The following is a 24,351-nucleotide window of genomic DNA, read 5'->3' on the forward strand; positions in this document are numbered from 1 at the left end:
AGGGCACCGAAGAAAAAGCAGGCAGACTTGCCTGACCTCAGCTGACCTCGGCTGACCTCGACTGACCTCGGCTGACTTCAGCCGACATTTACACTATTTATGAATTTTTTGCGATCCTTAGTAATCCTGAGCATTTGGGTATAGGAAACTTTTCTACAAACAGAATTACTTCCTTATCGTGGGTTGTTTGGATTATTCAGAAAGTGTAGATAGTTTTACAGCTTTTACGTTTTCAGGTTTTGCCAAATCACTCACCAAATGCCTCGCCACTAACGGGGCACTCGAGAGAGCGGTGGCCAGCTGGCACCGGCCACTTCACCCCCACACACCCAGGGCAGTGATTCTTATCTGCATAGCTTTTCATGGGAAATTCCTCAGGTGCTGTTATCTTTGTTCCCTTGACGACCAGTAGAACAAATATCTCACCCTTCCCTTCTTAGCCTGTGAGTTACCCTTTTCCTAACTGGAGATTGAGTTTTTTTCCTGTAAATGTATCATCTCTTTTTAAAATTCTTTTTTTCCAGGGGAAATGGAGGTATCAGAGGTTGAACCCAGGGGTGCTTAACCACTGGGCCTCATCCCCAGTCCTTTTTTATTTTTTATTTTGAGACAGGGTCTCGCTAAGTCACTTAGGACCCAGCTAAGTGGCTGAGGCTGGCTTCGACCTCCAGATTCTCCTGCCTCGGCCTCCCACGCTGCTGGGAGGGCAGGGGGTTTAAATAGAAGGACAGGTGACAAGGAGCCCGGGGTGGATAGGTTGGAGCAGCAGAGGGAGGCTGGCTCACGGAACGCTCTGGAATCAGGAGCAGGCTTTAAGCCACTTGGGGCCCCTGAACCCAGGAAGCGATGCCGAGGAAGCAGAGCTGGGGAGAGGCCAATGAGTCCTGCCGATTCCCTTCGTCCTCCACCTAGGGTCCCCCTGCTGTCGGATCTTGCTCTCAGCAGCATAGAGAGGAGCCTGAGAAACACGATCACCCAGAACGTGGGAGAGGTGGTGAGCGCACAGACCCGTCCTCCCCTTCTGAGTGGAGACCCAGGGGCGGTGGGAGGAAGTCACCTGGGAAGGAGGCAAGGGAGACAGGAAGTGCCCCTGTGGAGCGTGGGTTCAGGCCCTGGCCGTGTGCTTTACAGACAAAAACCAGCGTCTGTGGGACCAGAGGCGGGTGGATGGGTTCCCAAGACCCAGGGTCCTTGCCTGTGCGTAAATGATCACCAAGCGATATTTGACGTCCATGGCGCACAGACCCTGTGCTGAGCGTCTCCCATGGATTTTCTCTCTCACCCTCCGAACAATCCCGTACTCTAGGTCGTGTGATTATCTCCATTTTTAAACTGAAGGAAGGTTCCAAAAGGGGCCCCCTGCCTCACCCGTCATGCAGCAGTCCAGTGGCTGAGCTGACACGGGGCCGTCGCAGTCTGCCCCCACAGCCTTCCTGCCTGAGTGGCTCCTGGGTCGGGCTGGCGCAGGAAGGCTTTCCTGATGGCCCCTTTGGGAGAGCCTTGGCAGAGCTCCCTCCCGACTCTTGCCCATGACCTTGCCTTTCAGATGTGTCCTGTGATTGACAGAGCTCTCTCCAGTCTGAATTCGGAGGTGGTGAATGAAATAATATGTAAGTGCTGGAGGTGTCAAGGGACAGGAAAGAACTCAGACTTCTTCTTCACCCTTTTCATTTCCTCACTTGCTGCTTCTCCTAGACCCCAAATCTCTTCCTCGCTAAGGTAGAACAGTCTTTGATAACAACCACACGACCAGTGCAACTGGGGAGGCTGAGGCAGGAGGATTGCAAGCTGGAGGCCAGCCTCTGAAATTTCACTAGTCTCTGAAACGGTCTCAAAATAAAAAGGACTGGAGGTACTGCTCAGTGGTTAGGTGCCTCTGGGTTCAATCCCCAGCACCAAAAAGCAAACAAACAAAAACCCTAAGAAAGACACCTGTCATTTTCTGAGGTACTAAGACCAGGGTTAAGCATGGTGCTGTACCCGCCATTGATACCCCATTCCTTGCTAAGGACATGCTTGATTCTATGATTCTATGATATGACATATGAATAGAAACTTCTCTGGGGTAGAAAATCTGCCCGATTCCTCCTTTGCCGGCCTCTCAAATGCAGATTCTTGCATATTTCAGAAAATTGGCCTGGTTTCAGCCCAGACAGAAACCGCCTCTTTCCAGCAGTCTCTGCCCCAAACACCCAAAATTTGCAAGTCTGCCAAAATCCAAAGCAACAAATTCAAGATTGGATCTCAGGAATCTGCAAAACAATAGAAGGGACCGGTTGAAAGACCTAGACCTGGTGGGTGCAGTGGGCACACCTGTGATCCCAGCAGCTTGGGAGGCTGAGGCAGGAGGATCACAAGTTCAAGGCCAGCCTCAGCAATTTAGGGAGGCCCTAAGCCACTCAGTAAGACCGTGTCTCTTAAAAAAATTTTTTTAAAAAATGGACTGGGGATGTGCACAGTGGTTAAGTGCCCCTGGGCTCAATCCTTGATACCAAAAAACAAACAAACAAACAAACAAACAAAAAACCTTCCCTTGATTCCCTCAATGTCACCGATCCTGCTGAGCACTAGGCGCTGCAGTTTCTGAAGTTCCCTTAAAGGACTCGCCCAGACAGCGATTTTCTGGCTTCTGCTCTCGCGCCTCCATCGACAGGGAGCTCACTGCTTCTGACGAAGGAAACTTGACCTGGTGGACTTAGCGCTCTCAAAACTTGGGTTCCCAGGCTAGCCCAAAGACAGCGGGAGAGGGGCAGCTCAGAAGCTCACCCTCGCTCTTCTACGGGGCCACCCCTTTAGAGAGATGGCCGTGTCCGTGGGGACCCCGGCTGCTGTAGTGCCACTCCCCCCCCACCACATTCCACGGTGCCCGCTGATGAGTGGCCGCCTGGAAGCGATTCACTTGGGAGGGAGTGGCTGTTCCCAACGCACCGATCAGGGGATCAAGGCCCAGAAAGTTCCAAGCAACTTTCCCAAGATGACGCGACTCAGTAAGGACGACTAGCAAAGAAAGCTAAGTGCTTATGAAGAGCTTCTCTGTGTGCCAGGTACTAGGAGGGTTTGATGTCAGTCCACGCAATTCCATAAAGCAGGAATCATCCCCCTATATGTTAAAGAGGAGGAAACAGCCTCTGGGAAATAAAGTAGTTGACCATATTTTCACCCAAGAAGGTGGCAGAGCCAGAAAGAACCCACATGGTTCAGCGACAGGACCCGCACTGTTGGCAATTGTTGTGCCTCAAAACAGAGCGGTCAGTGGGGTCCCCAAAGGGGCAGAGACGGAAGGCTGGGGCGGGCGCTGGATCACTTCACCGACAGCTTTTCCCTTTCTGGGTTTTTGCGGTGCTGGAGACAGAACTCAGGGCCTCGCACTTGCTAGGAAAGCCCTCTACCACTGAGCTACGCCCAAAACCCTTTTGATTTGTTTTGAGACAGATTCTCACAAAGTTGCCCAGGTTGATAGAGCGCTTGCCTCGCATGTGTTCGACTCCAGCACACCAAAAAAAAACTTTAAAAAAAAAATCAGAAAGGAGAAGTTGTATCCACACCTTTGGCTCATTCCCCAACCACGCTCTGCTCCCGCTGGAACAGGAGAAACTCCTTTGGCCTCTCTGATCTTCTCCCATCCCCACTATATGAGGGTTCTGTTTTTTTTTTTTATTCTAGATAAAATTGTGCAGCCAAACCATGATCAAGACACCAACTAAATATCCCCAAAGTGAAGGAGCCACAGTCTACCAATCAGGTGAGAGACCAGAGCATATTTCCATTCCTTAGTGATGACTCTTGGTCTTATGGTCGCTGTGTGTCATTCATTCATTCATAAAATTTTAGTTAAGCATCTACTATATTCTAGACACTATTCTAGGTGCTAGGGATACACAGCGAATAGGATAGGCAAGGACTCTGCTCTCCTGGAGTTGGTATTCTAATTAAGTACACTAACAGTGAGCAAGGAAATAAGTATATAGTCAACTAAATTCCGGAGGGGGGCAGGTGTTTTGCAGAAAATGAAGTAGGAGGATGTGAGTAACAGGACGGTGGCAGTAAGAGAAGCAGCAAAATAATATAGTCATTCAGAAGGTTCTTTGAGGAAGAGAACTTCCGGTAAGCCCTAAATAATAGGCAGGAGTTGTGCCAAGACCCAGGAGAAAAACATTACAAGCAGAAAGTGAAGACGTGCAAAGGCCCTGAGGCAGGAATAATGGCTTTTCCTTTCTGAAGCAAAGAAAGGAGGCCTAGGCAGCTGGAGCACAGAGGAGGCTCAGTTCCAGGAGACGTGTGTACAGAGCGGTGCTGGGGAGAGGTTTTATAATGAGGTCATGATTCATTTCATTTGTCATGCATTTATTTGCCTTCTGTGCCAAATACCCTCTGCTCAGGTGCCACTCTTTGTGGTCTCAAAAGAAGCACACCCACCAGGCCCTTCCCTGGGGTATTTCTCTTCCGTCATTGCTGTCTGACTTCTACCATATTGCTGGTTTCTTTTCCGTCTTCTCCATTAGAATCTAAACTTCACGAGTCAGGAACTCTATCATATTCCCCATTTGATCTGAGGTGCCCAGATCACATGGCACCTGCCCTCGAGAGCCACCAGCCTAATAAGGGCTAAAACAAGTCAATAGACAATGTCATGTGCAGTCAGGTGCTACGACTGAGGGTCTGGGTGGGTGGAGAAGCAAGAGTGAGCAGCCACGCCCAGGGACTTCCAGGAGGCCTCGCGACAAGGCGGGATTTGAACTGGGATTGAAGGGTGGTTGAAAGTTCCTCAGTGGCTAAAAGGCCTTTTAAGCAGAGGATACAGCATGTGTACGTGCACAGGGACAGGAAAGGGTCCTGCTCCAGAGGGAAGCTAAGGGACTGGTCACAGGAGGCATGGCAGATGGAGCCCTCCTCCTTTGAGGAGTAAGGACGAGTTCATAGTGCTCTGTACATGTGCCGTCTGAGGACAAGGGCACATGGGACAGACTGAGCCACTAAGGAGGTACAGTCTATGATGGGGACATAAGAAACAGAATGATTGACAGCATACTTGCGCCTAAATCATTAGGTTGGACGCTTAGTCACGTCATTCTCTAAACCAGTGCTACCATTTGGTGTGTAGCATGAGACATACGTGAATTTTGCAGCGAAGACATTTTAAGAGGAAAAAAGAAACAGAAGTAATATTTAGTATTAGTCTTATTTAGTAATATTTTAATTTACCCAATATACCCCTGATATTCTCACTTCAACGTGGAATCAATATAAAATCATTAATGAAATATTTTGCAGCCTGTTTTTGTGCCAAGTTGATCAGATGTGCATTTTATATTGAGAGCACATTTCAGTTTGACCTAGCTGTGCTAGTGACCACACGTGGCCAGCAAGTACCAGCTCTTAGTAAGCTTTCTCACTTTCAAAACTTCAAAAGACCAAGAGCATCTCATTTTATCCCCACCACTCTATTCAGGGTGCCACTTGTCACAGAAGTCCCAAATTTGTGACCTCCACACCACCTTCAACTCACAGACATGTTTGGTTTAGCACAGGAAGTGTTTTGTAAGTGTCTGTGAATGGCCAGCATTAAAAGTACGAAATGTATCTCTTGGTGAACTTGGGCAGCTGGCGGTGTTTGGCCCCTGGGTCATGAAGTGGGTCACGGCGGGAAGATCCACCTTAGTTCATGAGAGGGAGCCCAGAGAAGCTGCGTGGAAATACCCAGGCCTAGGAGCCAAGGCGGTCAGACCCGGACGGGTTTCAGCACCATGGAGAGGGACAGCCGCGCCGGGCCGGGCGGGCGGGCGGGCGGGCTGGCTGGGGCTCGGGCGCTGACTCCACAGCTGCTGGGAAAGGGTATGAGGTTGGCTGAGGGATTATCTCACGCAGATTCAGGCCCTGCTTGCTGGTCTCCTCGTGAGAATGTCCTCCACCCTCCAGCTGCCGCCTGCCTTAGATCATGTCACCTGGAATCGCGTCACCCCCACCACCACCCTCTGCTTCCCTGGGTATAGAAGCTATTTCCCTGAAAATGCTGATTCCCCGTGATCTTCCTGCAATAAATGCTTTTGCAGCTCTGAACTGCACACTGTCCTTCTTCCACAGCCTCGTGTGGGTGGGGCAAGGGTACCAGAGGGTGCCAGGTCCCATGATGAGGGCAAAGTCTGGGAGAGGCCTGGGTCACTGATCCCTTTTCTCAGGAATCCATGAACATTCTGGCACGGAGTTTCCCAAAAACTAGGGAACAAGGCTCCCTGCCTCGTCTGGGATGTTTTCTGGACTGACTCTGTGACTTTGGGCAGGTCGGTCCTCTGGGCCACAGTCTCCTCACGGGGCAGTGAGGACTTTGGTCTCACCCACAAAGTGACACCTTATAGGAAAAAACTTTTCTTGTCCCTAAACCCCCATTTGTCTTTCTGAAAAGTAGGTAGTTACACAACTTCCTCTGTGTCCTCGCCTCCCCACGCTGCTCGAGTTCATGTGAGCTGGCTTCTTCTCCCAAACTCCTTAAAATAACTCGCTCTGGGTCTCACACAACCTCCTGGGTGTCCACTGCCGGGGACTCCTGTTCAGCGCTCACGCTCCTCAGCTGATAGGAAAATCAGCGCCTTTGATGACCACCCCAAACTCCTCCCACCTGCTCCTCCTCCTCCTCTCTTTCCTCCCCGTCACGGCCTTCTGAAAAATTTCTCAGTTCACACCTGCACTCACCTGTGCACCTTATATACACCACTCCACTTACACTTTGATACTGGCTATTGATCTCTTGTCTCTTGTTCCCAAACCATCTCTCTGTACTGCGTGCTGGGTCTGGGATTCTGCAGACCATCTATCTTCTCTGGGGTCTGCCAACAGGCATTACTAGAGGGAAGTAAGAGGGTCAACGGAAGAGGGAAGGAAACTCCCTATTCCTCTGAACTTCCTGTTCCCCTGAACATCACCCAGCCATTGATCTGGGAGAACCGGTGGCTGCTACGCAAAACCATCATGGCGCTCCGGGGTCCACGTGGACTAGGGGAGGGGCAGCTGCTTCTGCGTGAACTTCCGAAGTTCTTACAGAAGCAAGGGTGAATCTGCACGGCACCAGAATAACCAGAGTGCTTCTACAGCGATACTCAAAGAAGCATCTCTTTCTTTTAGTTGCAAGGCTGATCTCACAGAAAGTCAGAACTGAGATGTAATTTTGAGGGTTACCCAGAGTCACAGTGTAAGTCATATCCAGAGCTTCATCGGGTCACTCTTGTGAAAGTGAAGGCGTTGATGGGCATGATGGCGCACGCCTGTCATCCCAGCATCTTGGGAGGCTGAGGCAGGAGGATCACAAGTTCAAAGCCAGCCTCAGCAACTTCTCAAGGCCCTAAGCAACTTAGGGAGATCCTGTCTCTAAATAAAAAGTAAATAAATAAATAAATAAGGCTGGGGTGTGGTTCCATGGTTAACTACCCCTGGGTTCAATCCCTGGTACCAAAAAAGAATAAAATAAAAGTGAAGGCATCAATGAGACTTGGAACGGGAATGTCTGGGAAAATTCAAACAAAGCTAAGAATCTTGAATCCCGAATCACTCTGGGCTTCCATTTGAGACACAAGAAAGCTAAGGGTCAGAGAGTACAGGGATGTGCCCAGGCCACCCCAGTAAGAATCAGCAATCAGAATTCAAACCCGTGTCTGTCCGTGAATAACACTCAGGGTCCTCACCATGACCTGTGAGGAATAGGGGGTCTGTCCCCATGCACAGACCTGACCCCTGCCCCACTGCTCGTCCCCTTCCCCACTTGCTCTGGGCTCATTGGCTTTCTTGTTCTTCCCGCAACATTCCAGCCTCAGGCCAGACACCAGCTGGGACACTCCACTGCCCTTGCCTCCCTGGCTCTTAGACTCTGTGTCCCTGCTTTGAGACGGAATCAGGCCAGCCCATCCTGCCCTCCAGGCCCCGTCTCCTTTCTGATTTTAGTTCCTTCGTGGTACGCATGGCTCCATGGAATCATCCTGGAGTTCCTAGATCACCTATGCCTTGCCTGTCCTCCCCGCTGGACTGTGGACTCAGTAAAGGCAGGGAGGTTTTGCCTGCTTTGGTCACCAAGTGGCACATGGAGACATTCAGTAAGACCTGCTGACTCCCTGAGAGGTGAATGTCCCCGCCAGGGACCTGCCACACACTGAGCAGAAGGTTGGGGATGTCACTCCCAGAGTCACCCCATCCTCCCCCAAGGACAGTCCCCCTATTCCCAGAGAAAGATCCAAATGGAGAAATTTAGTGGCCATGAGAATGAAGGAGCAGAAAAGCAAACTGAGCAATTTTGAGTGACACCTGTTAGAGAAAATTAATAAAAGATGGACCAAGTGCCAAGAGCAGACGCTGGACAGAGAGAGCTCTGTCCCTTGGAGAAAGGAAATGGGAAGCAGAGGAGAAGCCAAGTTGTTTGAAGAATTAATAACCACTCAGGCTGGATGTCACTTTCAGGATGACTCATCGACATTTCCTCTTTCCTCCTGGCTGACATTGAAGGCAGGAGAGGCTCTGAATGGCTGGTCACTGTCAATGGCCGGCCCTCCTCCCGTCCTCCCTGAGAACACCTCCGCCAAGCAACTGTTTGCTGGGGTGGCTGCTGCCCCCTGGTGGTCCAGAGGGCTCATGGCTGTGGGAGATGCGGTCTCCCTCTGCCCAGGGGATCGACTGCAGGGCAGTGTGCACATTCTGGTATGTGCCATGCATGTCCCATGGACTCTTCGGTGACCTTCGTAGACCCTATGTAGACTACAAGAGGGGATGCAACTGGACAGGACAGGCTCACGGGGTCTGAGGTGAAGAACGAGGACTGTAAACAAAGTGATTTAGAAACAAGACTGAACTTCCTGGAACCTGGGTTCAAATCCTGCACCACACTGACCGGCTCCATTCTTCCTGCCTCTCCTGGCAGTGCCGGAAGCTGGTGGCCGGAGGACGAGGATGGGGTTGGGGAGGAGAGTAGGGTGCTGATGGGGAATGAGCAACGGTCCTCTGACTTCCTTCCTGCAGGTCTGGCTGCTTGGCTTCTGTCCCAGCCTCACCCTCTCCTCAAGTCCATCTCCTGGTCCTGCATGTTGCTCAGACGTCACCCAGACTGAGAGATTGTCCCTCTCTCTGGTCTACAAAGGGCGTCCCTATTGCCCCCAACACCACGCTGCTCTTTTTCCCCTAATACAATCTGCAATGGTTTCATTTATTGCTCGTCTCGTTCCGACTCCCTCGCTGGACTCCAGTGGCCAGAGAGCAGGGAGCCTGTTGTTGCCTGGAGTCCCACCCGGTGCCTGGCACCCAGCAGGGCCGCGGAAACTAACGATAGACGATGGATCAATAAATTCATCCGCATCCAACTCCTTGAAAGCAGATTGCCCAGAAGGAAAGAGGTCAGCGTTGTGTCAGCAGGCATCCTTCAGAGGTCCTTGGACATCCGAACGCTGTGTGTGACATTTCTTAACTAGGTGCATTTAAAAAAACACACACACACACACACACAAACAAGAGTTTTCATTATTTTTTTTCCAAATACTTCCCAAAAGGGTAAAGAAGCTGGTTTTAAGGAAAGCCACCCGGTACGCTGAAGGAGACTGCTCATGTGTAGGGTCTGCTGCGCTCCAGTGTCCAGAGGAAATGACATCAGAGAGTTCTGGGGAGGGCAGAGAGCCTGCTGAGATGCCAGCGGACCTGAGCCTGGCTGACAGCTCAGGCCGCTGTCCTGCCCCCTTGCCCGTGTGGCATGAGGATGAAATGAGATCCTGCAGAGAGCAGGCCTAGCACAGCGATCGGGCCAACCCTCCACCAGCTCAGAGGACCCAGCATTCCCTGCTGCTCCCCGAGTGTCAGCAAAGCTGGCCAGCCGTGGTCCTTCCCTGGAATGTCTGCTCACACCCCACGTCCTCAGAGAGGTCCCTTCCTTGACACCCGCAACTGTGGACCTGCCCCAGACGCCCCAGCCTGGTCACCCTTCACAGTCACACCCAGGCGTGGGGACGTTGAAGACTCCATGTGGGTACGTGAGCTGCCTGAGGACAGAGACTCTGCCTGGCCTCGCTCCACGGCCTCAGCATCCGCAGCGCCACACAGTTAGTGCTCGATGGCTTTAGTGCCTTTTCTTGGTGACAGATGACAGCAGAGTCCACCTTCCAGGACCATCACATCTTCACTGCCCATTCCATCTGCCCGCTGTCATCTCTGCCTGCCTGGGCGGGCCCAACAGTCATGGTCTCACTGTGACCGTCTTAATAGAGGTGGCTCCTTCGCTTTTTTATTACTATTATTATTATTAATTATTTTCATTATTATCATTATTATTACTTTTGTGGGTACTTAACGCCTGAGCCACATCCCCAGCCCTTTTTGTACACTTTATTTAGAGACAGGGTCTCCCTGAGTTGTCAAGGGCCTTGCTAAGTTACTGAGGCTGGTTTTGAACTGTGATCCTCCTGCCTCAGCCTCCCGAGCCCCTGGTATTGTGGGTGTGCACACTTCCTGTGTCCCGGGCACCCTTCCCCAGCCACCCTGGCTTGTGGATGGAGAGGCTGAGTTTCAGAGAAAGGGGAACAAGGACTAGGGAGCTCTTCAGAACGTGGTGGGCAAGCACGTCCCTTTCCGCCCGCTCCTGGGGCCTGCACTTCTATCCTGTCCTGCTATCCTGGACGCCACGCCTGCCAACGGGCAGAGGTGGAAGCTGAACCCTGACCTGAGTGACTCCAAGGCACCCCGGGGAGCTGGCCCCAACTCAGGGCTCACCCCTGAGCAAGAACCCTGCGTCCCTCAACTCTGCTCTTCTGTCACGCATCCAGGAGTCTCCACCCTCTGGTCATTGTGTCACAAGACGCTGTGGCCCTGAGAAACCCGGTGGTGAGGCAGGGTGCACAGCCAGCCCTGGGCCAAGGCGCCCGAGGGCTCAAGGACAACAGATGGGTCCCTTTCACTGGTGCCCACTCTTCTCCAATTTTATTGACAGCAAATAACAAAATTCTTGTTGGTTACACAAGACCAGGAAGGTTAGGGAAGTACACTTGAAAGTAACCGATATTCTACAAACATCCCCAGGTGGAGCGCGAGTTCTGAGAAACAGGCCTCCCAGCCGAAAGCCGACACCCGAGCTAAGGTTCCCCGCGCCTCTTACAGAACCAGAGCACGTCACCCCGACACGGCGCCAGGCCCTCTGGGAAATTTTCAAAGGGCACGTTGTGGTCTCCTCTCTGAGTGGGACCCTCCATACCCGACGATGTCCCAGTGTCCACTGGAGAGCACAGGGTCAGGAACAGAGGCCTTTGCCACAGTGGGACTGTGGGGCCCAGGTCCCCAGGCCTGTGTCGGCAGGAGCAAAGAGAGGGAGGTCAGGGGGCACCGGTCCTGCCGGGGAAAGGCACACACAGAGGATTGTGCTCCGGTGTAACAGGAAGCCTTTGAGCAGAGGAGGGGCAGGTCCAAACCAGGTCGTCATGACTGCTCGGGCTCCGCGCAGGGAAGGGCTGTGGGGGGCAAGGGCCCACCTGGGGAAACAGGCCATTTGCAATGATTCAGACCAAGATGGCTGAGGAGTTGCCCAATGTGGTCAGATTCTGGAAGAGTGGGCGGGATCTCCTGAGGTATGGACGAGAAAGGAGTTGGGAGCAACTTCTAAGGGCTGGAACTGGGACCGCCGGGTGGACTGCCAAGCCTTGGGAGGGGACAGGGCTTTGAACTGACTTCTCTGACACCCCTCCCCACCCCAGGGCCCAAGCTTCTCTGTTCCCCCAATGAACCTCGCACAGGAAGATAGATCTGCCCATCCATCCTGTCACCGGTGCCAAGCATTCATTGGTACTCCCACGTGCCACCCGTGGCAGACACTGTAGGACCAATTGGACACACACCCTGTGCCCACTGAGAAGCTTGGCATTTGGTAAGGATTCGGGCACTCGAGAACATTCACTAGCGCTGGAGTCCTCAGAACCGAGAACCGCGGCAAGGAGAGGTTGATTTTCTCGCCCTGAAGAAAATCCTAGTCCAGCTGGACAGTGGAGGGTCAGCACTCCCACCCACTCGCTCATTCATGTCCTCACTGAAGGGCCACCAACACCCCTCCTGTGTCGGGTCTGGGAGAGATGACCCAACAGTGGGCTCTGATGGGTGTCTCCAGGCAACCAAGCCCCCCGCGGGGGCCCTGGCTGCCCCCAGCGTTCCACCTGCTTGCCATGTGAGCGAGCCCTGGGCACAGCTGCCAGAGTCCGCTGTACCACCTCCCCACAGCATGCTGGGGGCTAACTCTGGTGCCATCTTCCTACAGAAAGCCATGTGCCCATCCATCCTGGTGGCCACCCGCGCAGCCATCTTCCCGGGCCCCGTCTGACCCTTCTTGACACCTGCAGGTCCCAGAACCAAGATGAGTCCACTCTGGAGGCTCCTTGTCCTCCTTGGAGTGCTGGCCTGGCCCTTTGCACTGCAGGAGCAGCCTCGGGCTGGCCTGGCCACAGCCTACACAGACAGCAAATCTACCCTGGCCAGAAGTAAGCTCCGTCCTGGGCTCCGCCTGCTGTCCACAGTGGGGAGAGGGGTGGGAGGGCAGAGCCTGGTCCCACCGCTGACTGCCCGGTGACCTCGGGTCACTTAATTTTTTCTTTTTTTCCCCCTTAGACTTCAAGTATAGAAATCGGAGTTTGAAGTATCCATTTGTCAATTCGTAGCATATCACCCTGAACAGGGCGTCACTCCCAGGTCCCTCGTCCCCGCCCCCTGGTGGCCTTGGTAGGCACTGCAGGGTGTTCAACCAGGGTGTTGGAATAGCACGCGTCCAGGTGGTAAACTGCTCGGCCCGGGCAGCTCCTTCTGGTTTTAACGGTTCCACTCTGTACGGTGCTGGTGACATCCGTGTGGCCTCAGCTGGTGGAGAGAGGTCCCTCGGTCTCCTCCAGCTCAGTCTACTTGGTGGTCACGCTAGGGGTGGACTCGGAGTTGGCTCTAACTTCTCACTGTGGTCAAGTGCACTGAGATGAATGCCCTTGGCCACATCCCGTTAGCCCAGGGGAGAATTTCTCCGCGGTGTCCAGAAGGAAGACGCTGGCACCCTAGAGCAGGGTAGGCTTGATTTCATCCTGACAACCGGAGTCCTCTAGGCCAGCCGAACTGCCCGACCCTTGCTCCAGTAACAAAGGAGCATGCCTGTCCCCCACGTGCCCTGCGGCTGGAGGGGAGCCAGCTCTGCCTGCTGCTGGGTTACCGTAACAGATGCGGCAGCCCTGGGGGAGGGGCTCCAGCAGCAGACATGTATTTCTCAGTTCCAGAGGCTGGAAGTCCACGTTCGAGGAGCTGGCAGGGTTGATTCAGGTGCAGCCTCCCTTGCCAGCTTGCAGATGCTTGCTTTCCTCATGTGTCCTTGCTCAGCCTTTCAGACAAAGGTGTCTCTTCCTCCCCTTACCAGGACACCAGCCCCCGCAGATGAGGGTTGATCTTACAGCCTCTGTGAACTTCATTCACTTCTCTAAAGGTCCTCTCTCCAAATATCGTCGCTGTGGGGGGAGAGGGAGACGCATTTCAGTGCACGAGCCCGGCTTGCTAGCGCTCTGCCACTGTGACAGGTGGGAAGTGAGGTCTGATTGTTTCTGCCTGGCTTTATGCCAGGCGCGGGAAGATCAAGCATCGCATCATGATTCTGGTAAAGGTTTTGATGTTTTTGAATTCCCCGTTGTTCTCTTGTTCCTCTTTCTATTTTCTTTCCTGATCTTTTTAAAAATCCTCTCTGATTGTGAGATGTTACTAGATGCTTGCCATCGGTCCCTTGTTAGACTTAAACATTGCAAATACAGAGGTCCCTCAGCACCCATGGGGTATCACTTCAGGACCAGACTCTGCAGATAACAGAATCGGCAGTCACTCAAGTCCTTTATACAAAATGGTCTAGTATGTGCAGAGAACCTACCCACAGCCTCCTGTATACTGTCAAATACCTCTAAATTACTTATAAAACCTAGTACCATGTAGATACTATAAATAAATTTTAAATGATTGACAGTACACAGGTAGTTGTAAACAGTTGTCCTTACTATGTAAATAGTTGCTACTGTTTAGGAAACCACAACAAGAAAAAGAATAGTTGAATACAGACTATTTTTTTCAAATATTTTCATTCCACAGCTGATTGGATCTGGATGTGAAACCATGGCTAGAGGATTGACTGTCATTCTCCTCATAGTCATCAATTAACTTTGCTTCCTGAACAGAAATATTTCCAAACTCATCAATATCTCATCTTACGGTTTCTCTCTCTCTCTCTCTCTCTCTCTCTCTCTCTCTCTCTGGTACTGGGGATTGAACCCAGGGGCACTTAAACACTCAGTCGCATCCCCAGCACACACACACCCTTTATTTTATTTATTTATTTATTTATTTTGAGACAGGGTCTCGCTGAGTTGCTCAGGGCCTCACTAGTTGCTGAGGCTGGCCTCGAATTTGTGATCCTCCCGCCTCAGCCTCCCGAGCCGCTGGGATTACTGGCATGCACCACCAGGCTGGGTCTTTCTGTAGCTTTGTAGTTTTCCTTTTGTGTTAGAGATGTTAACCCACCCAGACTCTCTGCATATCTGTTGTGAGGCAGACAACAAACTCCAATCTGTGCATAGAATGAGACAGCGCTCCCCACCCATCTCTTAAAAGACCAGATCCCAAATGTGAGAGTCACTTCCGGGTTCTCTATGTTGTCTGCATACATTCATTTCTACATCGATAACATAATACTTCAGAGACTGCAGTTTTAGCTGATAGAATTTTATTCTTCCAAATGAATTTTAGAGTGTATTGAGTTCCTTAAAAAAAATTGATCTGGAGATTTGATTAGGGTTCCATTTAATTTGTTGGTTAATTTAGAATTAAAATTTGCCATCCGAGGTCCTGGCCACTCAGCCATTAACTTATTATACCACTTAATTTTTTTTTAATTTTACTTTCTGTGCCATCATAGGATTTTAAAGTCCTACTAATGTCTTGAGCATGATTTGTTGAATTCATTCTGAGACAATATGTAGTTTTTCTTGCCACAGTAAATGCTAATTTTCTGTTTTCTCATTGTTGCTGCAGGTCAAGATGGGGGGAAACTTTTGATTTTTAAAAATTAACGATATACAAAAGCCTTGCTGACTTCTTACGGTTCAAATAAATTGTCTTGTTTCTTCAGTTAGATTCTCCAGATAATTCTGTCACCTGCAGTGACAATTTTATCTGTTTTCACATGGTCCCTTTTTCTTCCTGCACCTTTTTCTCGTAGCCAGGGCCTTCTGTAGGAATGGGAATGTATCTAGAATTCTCCACACCACAGCATATTTTCTGCAGGTTTTTGGAATAAAATTTTGATTGCATTAACAGAGTTTCTTAAATTCATGGTTTTAGGAATTTTTCTTAATCATGTCAGTCTTGATCTTTAACATGTGTTTCTGAATTCGATAACCAGTTTTCCCTCTAGTCCTTAAGTAATAAATTGTATTAATCAATTTTCTGCTGTTGAATCATCCCAGCAACTCTGAAATGAATAACAAAGTACTGTCAGATTTTATTACCTAATAGGTGTTTTAGAATTTTAGAAAATTTCCTTCTTTTTCTTTTTATTTAGAGTAGAAATCCATTTACTATAATGTTGGATTGAGATGTAGTATTTGTACACAATTACAGAGTATAGTACAATGATGCATATATGTATATAAAGTGTAATGATAAAATCAGGGGAGTAAACACTTCCATCTCCTCAAACATTCATCATTTCTACATGTTGGGAAGGGCTGGGGAGGTAGCTCAGTTGGTAGAGGGCTTGCCTTGCAAGCACAAGGCCCTGGGTTCAACCCCCAGCACTGCCAAAGGAAAAAAAAAATCTATATGTTGGGAAGTTTCATACTTTTCTAGTATTTTGAAACAGATGGCTGTAACCAATACTTCTCTTGCTTTATCACAAAAACCAGTATTAATTCTTCCCACCTGTGTTCTGATGCCTCTGGTTTAAATTCTTTCTGTTCCCATCCTCCCTGTCCTTCCCAGTCTTTAATTAGGATTTAAATACAATTTTTCATATGTAAAACTACTTTGCAATTTTTTTTCTTTGTACTGTCCTTGAGGCTAGACAAGTTCTACTGGCCTTAGAGAATGAATTTAGTGTCTTTTTCTTTTTTAATTTTCTTCCTTCCTTCCTTTTTTTCTTTCTTTCCTTTTAACAAAAAAAAAAATTGGTTAAACTCTTCCATACAACCATTTGGGCAAGAAGTTTTTGTGAGATGAGATATTCAATCATTGTTTCTATTTCTTAAGAAATTCCTTGCCGGATGCGGTGGCACACACCTATAATCCCAGCAGCTCAGGAGCTGAGGCAGGAGGACTGCATGTTCAAAGCCAGCCTCAGCAACCTAGTGAGAACCTGTCTCAAAATAAAAAATTTAAAAATGGACTGGGGAGGTGGCTCCGTGGTAAAGGATTCCTGGGCTCAACCCCTGGTACAAAAAAAAAAAAAATCTTAGAATTTTTGGATTATGTTCCCTCATCCAAACGTGCCATCTTATGACTTGCCATAAGTGTGTCTGTTTCACGTAGACTGTCAAATACCTTGGTGTGCAGCCTTGGTACATCCTCATCCGTACAGCAGGTGCTGTTCGGATGTTAATTTACAAGGCTGTTTTTGTGAGGCTCCAGTAAAGCGTGTGCGAGCTGCTTCTCCAGCGTGAACGCGTGGCTCACCACAGTCGCCCCCGTGAACCTGTCAGGGTACCTAGAAACAGAAATCCAGCTCAACCCGGTGTAAGCAATGCAAAAAGTCATTTCACAAAACGGAAGGTCATCTGGGACGGGCTCCAGGTCCAAGCTTCCATCCAGGCTGGACTCCGTCCACGCCTCGGCTCTGCGTCATCGTCGCTTCCTCCCCAGGCCGGTTCCCAGCATGGCCAGTGGCCACGGGAGCTGTGGGCTGTCTTGCTCCTTTCCAACAGGAGAAGGAACCCTTCCCCTTGAACATGGGACGTAAGATCCTCCGCTTAGTCCAGGTCACACGCCAGTTTTGAACCTTAGAGGGTTTCCAAGGGTGAGTCCCGGGTGATGAGGACTCAGGTCACCAATGGCCTCATGTGGGTCAGAAATGGAGGGAGCGTCTGAAGCAAATCAGGGTTGAGATGGATGGACGGATGGACGAGTGGGTGGCTGAATAGGATGCTGGGTAGTTAGTGGATGGATGGGTGGATAAATGGATGAAGGGGAAGGAGGGAAAGAAGGGAGCGAGGAGGGGAGGAAGGAGGGAGGGAGGGAGGGAAGGAATCGGGTCCGCAGCTGTGGGTGCCTGCCGACTGCCACGCTCACCCTTAACGAGAACTGCTAAGGGTCCCAGCCCCCTAGAGTCCACGCTCCCTTGAAGATGTTCAGTGTGTGTCTCTCCTACTAGCAGGCATGTGTCCTTGGTGCCGCGCACCCGGGAGATGCTCGGGGACACCTCGGGCGGAGGAGTGCGTGAGGGTCTCAGGGCTGCTGGCCAGGACGCTGGGCGGCGGAGTTAGTCCTTCCCTTCCCACGCAAACAGCAGAGCAGGACTCGGGGAAGTGACAGAGCCAGGATCTGAACCCAGATTTGTGACTGCAGACACTCTTGTGTGTAGGCGACAGACAGACAGGGGCAGGGAAGGAGCCCCAGGCTGGCCCTGGAGGAGGGGCAGGGCACAGCTGCTGTGGTTCCCCAGGGTTCTCTGTGCCACACCCACGCAGGTGGAGCGGCCTGAGTGGGCCTGCCCATCCTGGGCAGGCTCTAGAGCCATGTGCACGGCTGGGACAAGTCCCTCCTTGGGGAATCCGTTCTTTTCTGCCGGAAGCTCTGCAGGCTCCTGAGATTCATTCCACGGTGGCGCAAGGTGACGTGCGGTGACTCTCCCCACGTTTACCCCCCTGTCGTTTTCTTCACCCAACACCGATTGCAATCTGCACCAGGGGGTCAGCTCTGCTCTGGCTCAGACACGGGGCAGGTGGACTCTGGCCCAGAAAGCCCTCCACTCGGCCAGCACCTGAGAGACCCCTGCAGCTTTTGTCTGTCTCTGACATCAGTCTTGAAAAGTGTCACTTCACAGATAAAGGATGTGGACTGGCGTGGGCGACAGGAACCCCTCACTCAGCAGGCAGAGGATGACTGAGCCTGTCACCCAGCAGGCCGATGGCCGGGCCTCCGAACTCCACACCCCCCCCCCCCGACTTTTCCAGGACACTGTGCAATGTCACTGGTCCCCTGTCTTTTTCCAGTTATTGCCCAGGGCCTCATGAAACACGACGCAGAGGGCCGAATCCAGAACATCCACCTCTTGGACAGTCTGAATGTCTCGGGGAAGATGGCCCCGGGGATGGTGGGCTGGCTGATCGGTGGCATGAACATCCAGCAACAGCAAGAGATCAGGTGAGACGGAATCCCGTCCTGGGCTGGGAACCTTCATGGCGCTGGGGTCAGAGGGCAGCGGGAGGATGGGGACAGGCCTATAGGAGGGACAGAAGGGAAGGCGGCAGTAGCAGCAGGCCAGGGCCAGGACAGGGACATGGGGCCCATGCAAGGGACTGTTTGGGGAGGTGGCAGAGCAGGGTAACTAACATGACAGGTCTGCAGTAAACGTGCTGCATTTAAATCCACCAACCTCAGGGGCGTTGCCTGGCCATTCTGGACTCATTTGTGAAATGGGTCCAGGGTCCAGCCTGGGCAAACATCGGGGTTGCCAAATGATGCTGGGTCTTCTGTCAGGCACTTGAGTCCCCACTCCAGTGCTTGAGAGCTGTGTGGCTCTGGGCAAAGCATTTGCCTACTCTGAGCTTCAGCCTGAGTCCTCATCGGTAAAATGGGTACGATAATCGTCCCTGCCTCCAGGGGACGCTGGGAGAATCATGCGTGAACTTCTCTGGGGCACGCCGCGGATACTCGGTCTTTAGTCGCCTCAGTTCACCTGGCAGAAAGGGACCTGTCCCACTCACATCCATTGTCACTCCTTCCCTCAGGCAGAAGCAGGCTTCTCTGGTTCCAACTCTCAGGGCTGCTCACCAGCAATACCTGGGCAGTGTCCTCTGCCCTCGGGCCACCTTCTCTGTGACTTAATCTCTCCATTTTAATGAGCACCAGTAGTCGACAGCAGGGCCTCCCGATGGTATAGGTGCCATGGTCACTTCCCGTCATTCATCCCTTTAATCAATGAATCCTTGTTCACTGAGCATCTACTACGTCCCAGGGCTTGGGCCGAGTTCTGGGAAAGCATCTACAGACCAGGTGGAGGGAGGCCGCTGTTTGGGATCTTGAGATGGACCACCAGATGAAAATCACTAATTTCAGGGAGTGGGTGGTGCCGCGCAGGTGGGATTTAGCAGGTGAGTGAGGGACTGAACCAGGGGACCTTGCTCAGGAGGTAGCCCTTGAGCAGAAACCTGAAAGGAGCAACAAGAGCTGGTGACGGGAGCACGTGGCCGAGCAGGCGGTAGCCACCAAGGGCCCAGGTAGGACAGGGACTCATGTGCTGAGGAGAGTCCTGTGGGTACAGGAGACGAGGCTGTGGCGACAGGGAGGGACAGACCCTGTAGGGCCGGGAGTCCGAGAGCACTAGACTCCGTGGATACTGGGGGGCTGGTGAGGCCCCCTCGGACTGCCTCGTGGAGAGGGAGCCCAAGGAGGAAGAGAAGCCTCCTCAGGAAGAGGGGCCGAACCTCGAGGGAACGCCAGCAGTGGCCAGACTAGAGACGTGTTCTGCAAACGCAGCCAACGTGACTTTGCGGGGGGTGGAATGGGGTGAGGGGCAGAGAGAAGCCAGTCAGCCCCAGGGTCTGGGCTCCAGGCAGAGCGGTGGGCCCTCCACCAAGCGGGGAGAGCAGAGCGGGTCCCGACTGCAGCTCATCACTGCTGGGCTGTGGGTGGCACCAACCAGATGTGCATGGAACTGCTCAGGGCGCTCTGGGAACAGGGCTCCACGCCCCGCTCATTCCCCAGAGCAGCTACAACAGGCTCTGATTCCAAACCCGGGGCGGCAGGGCAAGGCTTTGCCTGCCCCGAGGCCCCTCACCAGCTCGGATCTCTGCCCTTCGCCTGTGCAGTATCAACATCACCAATGTTCAGCTGGACTGTGGCGGGATCCAGATTTCTTTCCATAAAGAGTGGTTCTTGGCGAACATCTCACTTGAATTCGACATTGACTTGAGACTGTGAGTCCTACAGAGTGGCATCTGCAAGGTGCTGGTGGTCCTCACTGGGAACCGGGAGCTGGGGTTCCGGTGGGTGGGATTTGGTAGCCTAGGAAATCCAGATCATTCTGATATGAATTCACATTCCAGCTTCTGAACACACATGCTGTGTGACTTGGGGCAAGTCACTCCACTCTGAGCCTTAATTTTTTCCAACTGAAATGATAATCATTTTCAGTGGAGGCAGGTTGGTTGCTCATTTAAACCTATGTGAGCTCACCATCCGGGGCTTGACAAAAGCAGAGGGGAGGGGAGGGCCACTTGAATCGCCCCCTCATCCACCCTCACCACCCTCTGGTCCACACCAGCCTGTCACATCCGCTGCCCCAAGGAAGGGGGGCTCAAGCTAAGAGGGAAGGATTTTTAAAATGGAGATTAACGCTCCACTTTTGAACTTTCGAAGGCTCCTACACTGGTCTGCCGAGGACTTTTCAGGCACCTGGGGCTGGGACTGTGGCTCCCTGGGGAAGCAAGTGTCCAGCGTGCGGAGGCCCCAGGTCCCACCCAGCACCAAACGGGGACAAAGTCCCTGGCTGAGAGCCAACGTGCTCTTGATCGCTGGCCCCGGAGTTAACTGGGCCTGGTCTTGTGGAAGGACTGGAGGGCCAGAGGAAGGCCTGGCGGTGGGCATGCTGGCCTTGGCCAACCTGGCGGGCCCCTGTTGGCTCCTGGGTGCCCTCCACTCCCTGTGTCCACTCCCTGTGTCCTCCCTTCCTGCCCGCCCCCTCAGGCCCTTCAACAACAACATCATGAAGACGCACGAACACATGAGCCTCACGGTGGAGTTCTGGCTGGAGAAGGACGAGTACGGCCGGAGGGACCTGGTGATGGGCCAGTGCCTCGTGGAGCCCAGCAGCGTCCGCACGACAGTCCTGACCGAGTGAGGCCCACTGCAGCCTCCCTCCCCAACCTCCTCCGCCCGAGTCCCTGTGCGGTGACACCTCTGCCACCCCTCAGGGCAGGCTCGTTTGCCACATGCCCTGACGGGTCCCTCTCCTCCTTTGCTCCCTTCTCCACGAGGAATTTTCTAAGACCGAAATCTGATCATAGACCCCCAGCCAGTGCTTGAAACCTCCCCGGGTTCTCTGACACCCTCAGGATGAAGAGCAAACTCCCAGATGTCACTTGAACCCCACTTGCCCTGGCCCCTGCCTGACTCTACAGCCCTTCACCCTCCAGGCTCTGGAAAGGACCCACTCCTCCACAACATGCATTTTCCTACCACAGTGCCTTTGCACATGCCAACCCTACTGCCTCCAGTGCCTTTCCTGTCTTCTCTAAAGTCTCCCCCCATCGCTCATCATTTGAGTATTTCCTGAGAATCTATAATTGTGCCAGGCACCATGCCTAAGGCCCAGGGCCCGGGGGTGAACAAGACAAAAGTTAGGGCTTAATTAGACCTTAATGAAGTTCAATGCCTGACCAAGTCTGCTATCCTCAAGAGATTGTCCCTTGAGGGCAAGATGTGCCATGATGTATCTGTCGTTCCAGAAAGCTGGACACTTAGTAGCTCAAAGAATGTCTGCACATTTCTTCATCTGATGTTCAGTGAATGTCTAGATTATGCCGGATGTTCTTGGGAGGACAGCGTAGAGAAAGACCATGAACTCCCAGGTGCTTTCCTGAGGTGGTTCTAACTGAATTTACACTTCCCTGCTGTGTGACCCTGGGCGAGTCACATCACCTCTCTGAGCTCCCCTTGGGCTATAGCTGACAGCAATACTTACGCAGACAGTGGCATGCCGGATTGACCTGTTCTGTTCTGTGATCTACCCCCCTTCCTAGGGCTATCCCACCCAAGATGAAACACTTCCTCCACAGCCTCAAAGATAACCTGGAAAAAATCATCCCGCACCTGGTGGAAAGTCAGGTGAGTCTGCGAAACACGTTTGCACCGGGGCACCCTTGAATCTGGGGATCAGGCAGGTACGCAAGTGACCTAGCGACCTAGAAACCTGAAAACCTCAATGAAACATCTCAGTGTGACCGGTGTGGCCTTGGGCACCGGACTCGGCCTCCGGGGGCCTCACATCCCCTCCCGGCATGGGGAGCATCAGCCCCTCCCACAGAGCCGTCACAAGAACTGGGGTTTCAGAGCACGGCCCTGCGTGACAGCCAGGCTGCCACCATCCTGCTGGAACTCCAGTGGAGGTCACAGGAGCCCAGTGCTCCTTTCCAGCCCCTGGCCCGACCCTCCCTCTGCTGGTGGCCCAGGTATGTCCTCTGATGGGCGAGATCCTCAGACAGCTGGATGTGAAACTGCTGAAGGGCCTCGTGGTTGACTGTCTGGTCCATCCATGGAGGATTTCTCAGAATTGGCAAGTATTACAAGGGCCCCCGCACCCCCCGAGAGGCCTGCCGAGGGGTGTCTGCGTGTGCTGACCCTGTTATGAGGACCATTATGGGCCCCCAAGAGAGCTGGGACAGAAGGGGGGACCCCTACCAGGTAACCCTGCCCAGTCACCCAAACCTCCAAGACACCACAGATTCTGGCTCCTCCCAAGAGCTCCAGCCAATCCAGGAGGGAGTGCAGGCTCCGCCCCAAGCCCCGCCCAGCCCTGCTCCTGCGGAGGCAGCCATATTCAGCTTGGCCACCAGGGAGGTCTGGTCTCCTAAGTAGAGGGCAAGAAGTGAATGAGTAGGAGTCATCTGGAAAAAGCGGCGGAATACTCCTGTCAGCCTGGGTGGAGGGAAGTCCCCTGCAGTGTGGGTTGGGAGGGCCAATTGGGACTGAGTCTGCCCCGTCTTCTTACAGAACAAGCCACTGCTCACCAACTTGACCATCGTGAATGCAGGCAAGACCAGGCTCCAGGGTCTTCCAGCTGCCTGCCATCCACTGGAAGGAGACTCCACCTTGCGGGACCTGAAGTCCCCGTCAGCATGGGGCTTCTGCTGCCCCTAGAAACTTGACCTTAGGCCTTGTGCACATCCTGTCCTCTTCCACAATAAACTAGCTCTGAAGGGTGCACTGTCCCCTCTGTGTGGCCGGGGAAAACAAATATCTGTAGGTTTGCTCATTGGCACAGAAAGCGCAAAGGAAACTCTCTGGCCCTGTCTTCTGCCGTCTTCACTCAGTGCCAGAGGGCCCGAGATCGCCCGCCCTCATTCACCCCATATTCACTGAGCACCTATTATGTGACGGCGAGACCTCCAAAGCGGAGATTATAGAGAAAGGGTGACCGTGGAAAGGCAGAAACCGCCACACAGACCTGGGTTCAAATCAGATTCAGCCCGCTAGGAGTTCCTCGAGGGTACAGACCCTACAAGACATAGGACCAGTGGGTCCCCAGCCGCCCACGGTGTGAGCTCAGCACAGGTTTGGGGTTAAATGAGTGGATGACTCTGGTCTCAGGACCCACTAGCTCTGCTTGGGAAAACGCATTTTACCTTTAGGGCCTCTCCATCTGCAAGGTGGTCATTAAACTCTTGCAGGAGGAAGAGCGACCCGAGTCCGGGCACGCAGCCGGTGGGAGGGAACTCAGGCCAGCTACCCATGGGAGGCTGGCTGTAGCTCCGCTGCGCTGCGTCCCCAGCAGGAGTGAATGCGCATGCGCACCGAAGGGCAGGCTGCGCCTGACCCCAGAGCCCAGCGCTCAGCTGCCCGGAAGTCACACTCCCCTGATGTCGGCCAACAAAGGGAACAAACCACAGTTATCCGGCGGGACAGCAGCTCTCTGATGCCGACAATGGCCATGAAGCCACCTACAACTTCACAGTCACGTGGATGAGCCTCATAAACATAAAATTAGGTGAAAGACTCCAGACACAGAGAGGAAAGGTCGCATCTCCCAAGGATACGAAGCTCCAAAACTGCAACACGAATCCATGACACTCAAGGTCAGGATAGTGGTCTCCTCAGGGCCAGGGTGAGCCACCAGGAGAGCTTCTGGAGCTGCGGTCACAGACTGTCTCCTGACCGGGTGCTGGTTACAGGGAGCGGCGTTCAGTTCCTGGACACTCATTGCGCTATTCGAGCATGCGCGTTTTTCTTAGGCATCTTATATTTTAATAATTTCTCACTCAGGATGCCTGTGAAGAGTTCATGGAAAGTCATCTGCAACAGGCTTAGCATGTGCTAGGTGGGTGGGAAATGTTTATCAATGGCATTTATTCATTACTAATTATTTGGCTATTGTCTATTCAATTATTAAATATTGATTCCCGCAGGGTGCCA

The 24,351-nt window shown here is 52.5% G+C and overlaps 1 protein-coding gene across 1 annotated transcript; it reads left to right on the forward strand.

Moving 5' to 3' along the window:
- Positions 1–12,352: 12,352 nt before the first annotated feature.
- Positions 12,353–23,079, forward strand: BPIFA3 (BPI fold containing family A member 3; the record flags this gene model as incomplete). The annotated part of the gene is made up of 7 exons (XM_079129726.1): positions 12,353–12,476; positions 18,213–18,363; positions 20,031–20,138; positions 20,908–21,057; positions 21,963–22,047; positions 22,392–22,466; positions 22,933–23,079. 7 exons carry the CDS (start codon positions 12,353–12,355, stop codon positions 23,077–23,079), a joined length of 840 nt encoding a protein of 279 aa, XP_078985852.1.
- Positions 23,080–24,351: the final 1,272 nt, after the last annotated feature.

The sequence above is a fragment of the Sciurus vulgaris genome (genome assembly GCF_902686455.1).
Source record: "Sciurus vulgaris genome assembly, chromosome: 2".
NCBI lineage: Eukaryota > Metazoa > Chordata > Mammalia > Rodentia > Sciuridae > Sciurus > Sciurus vulgaris.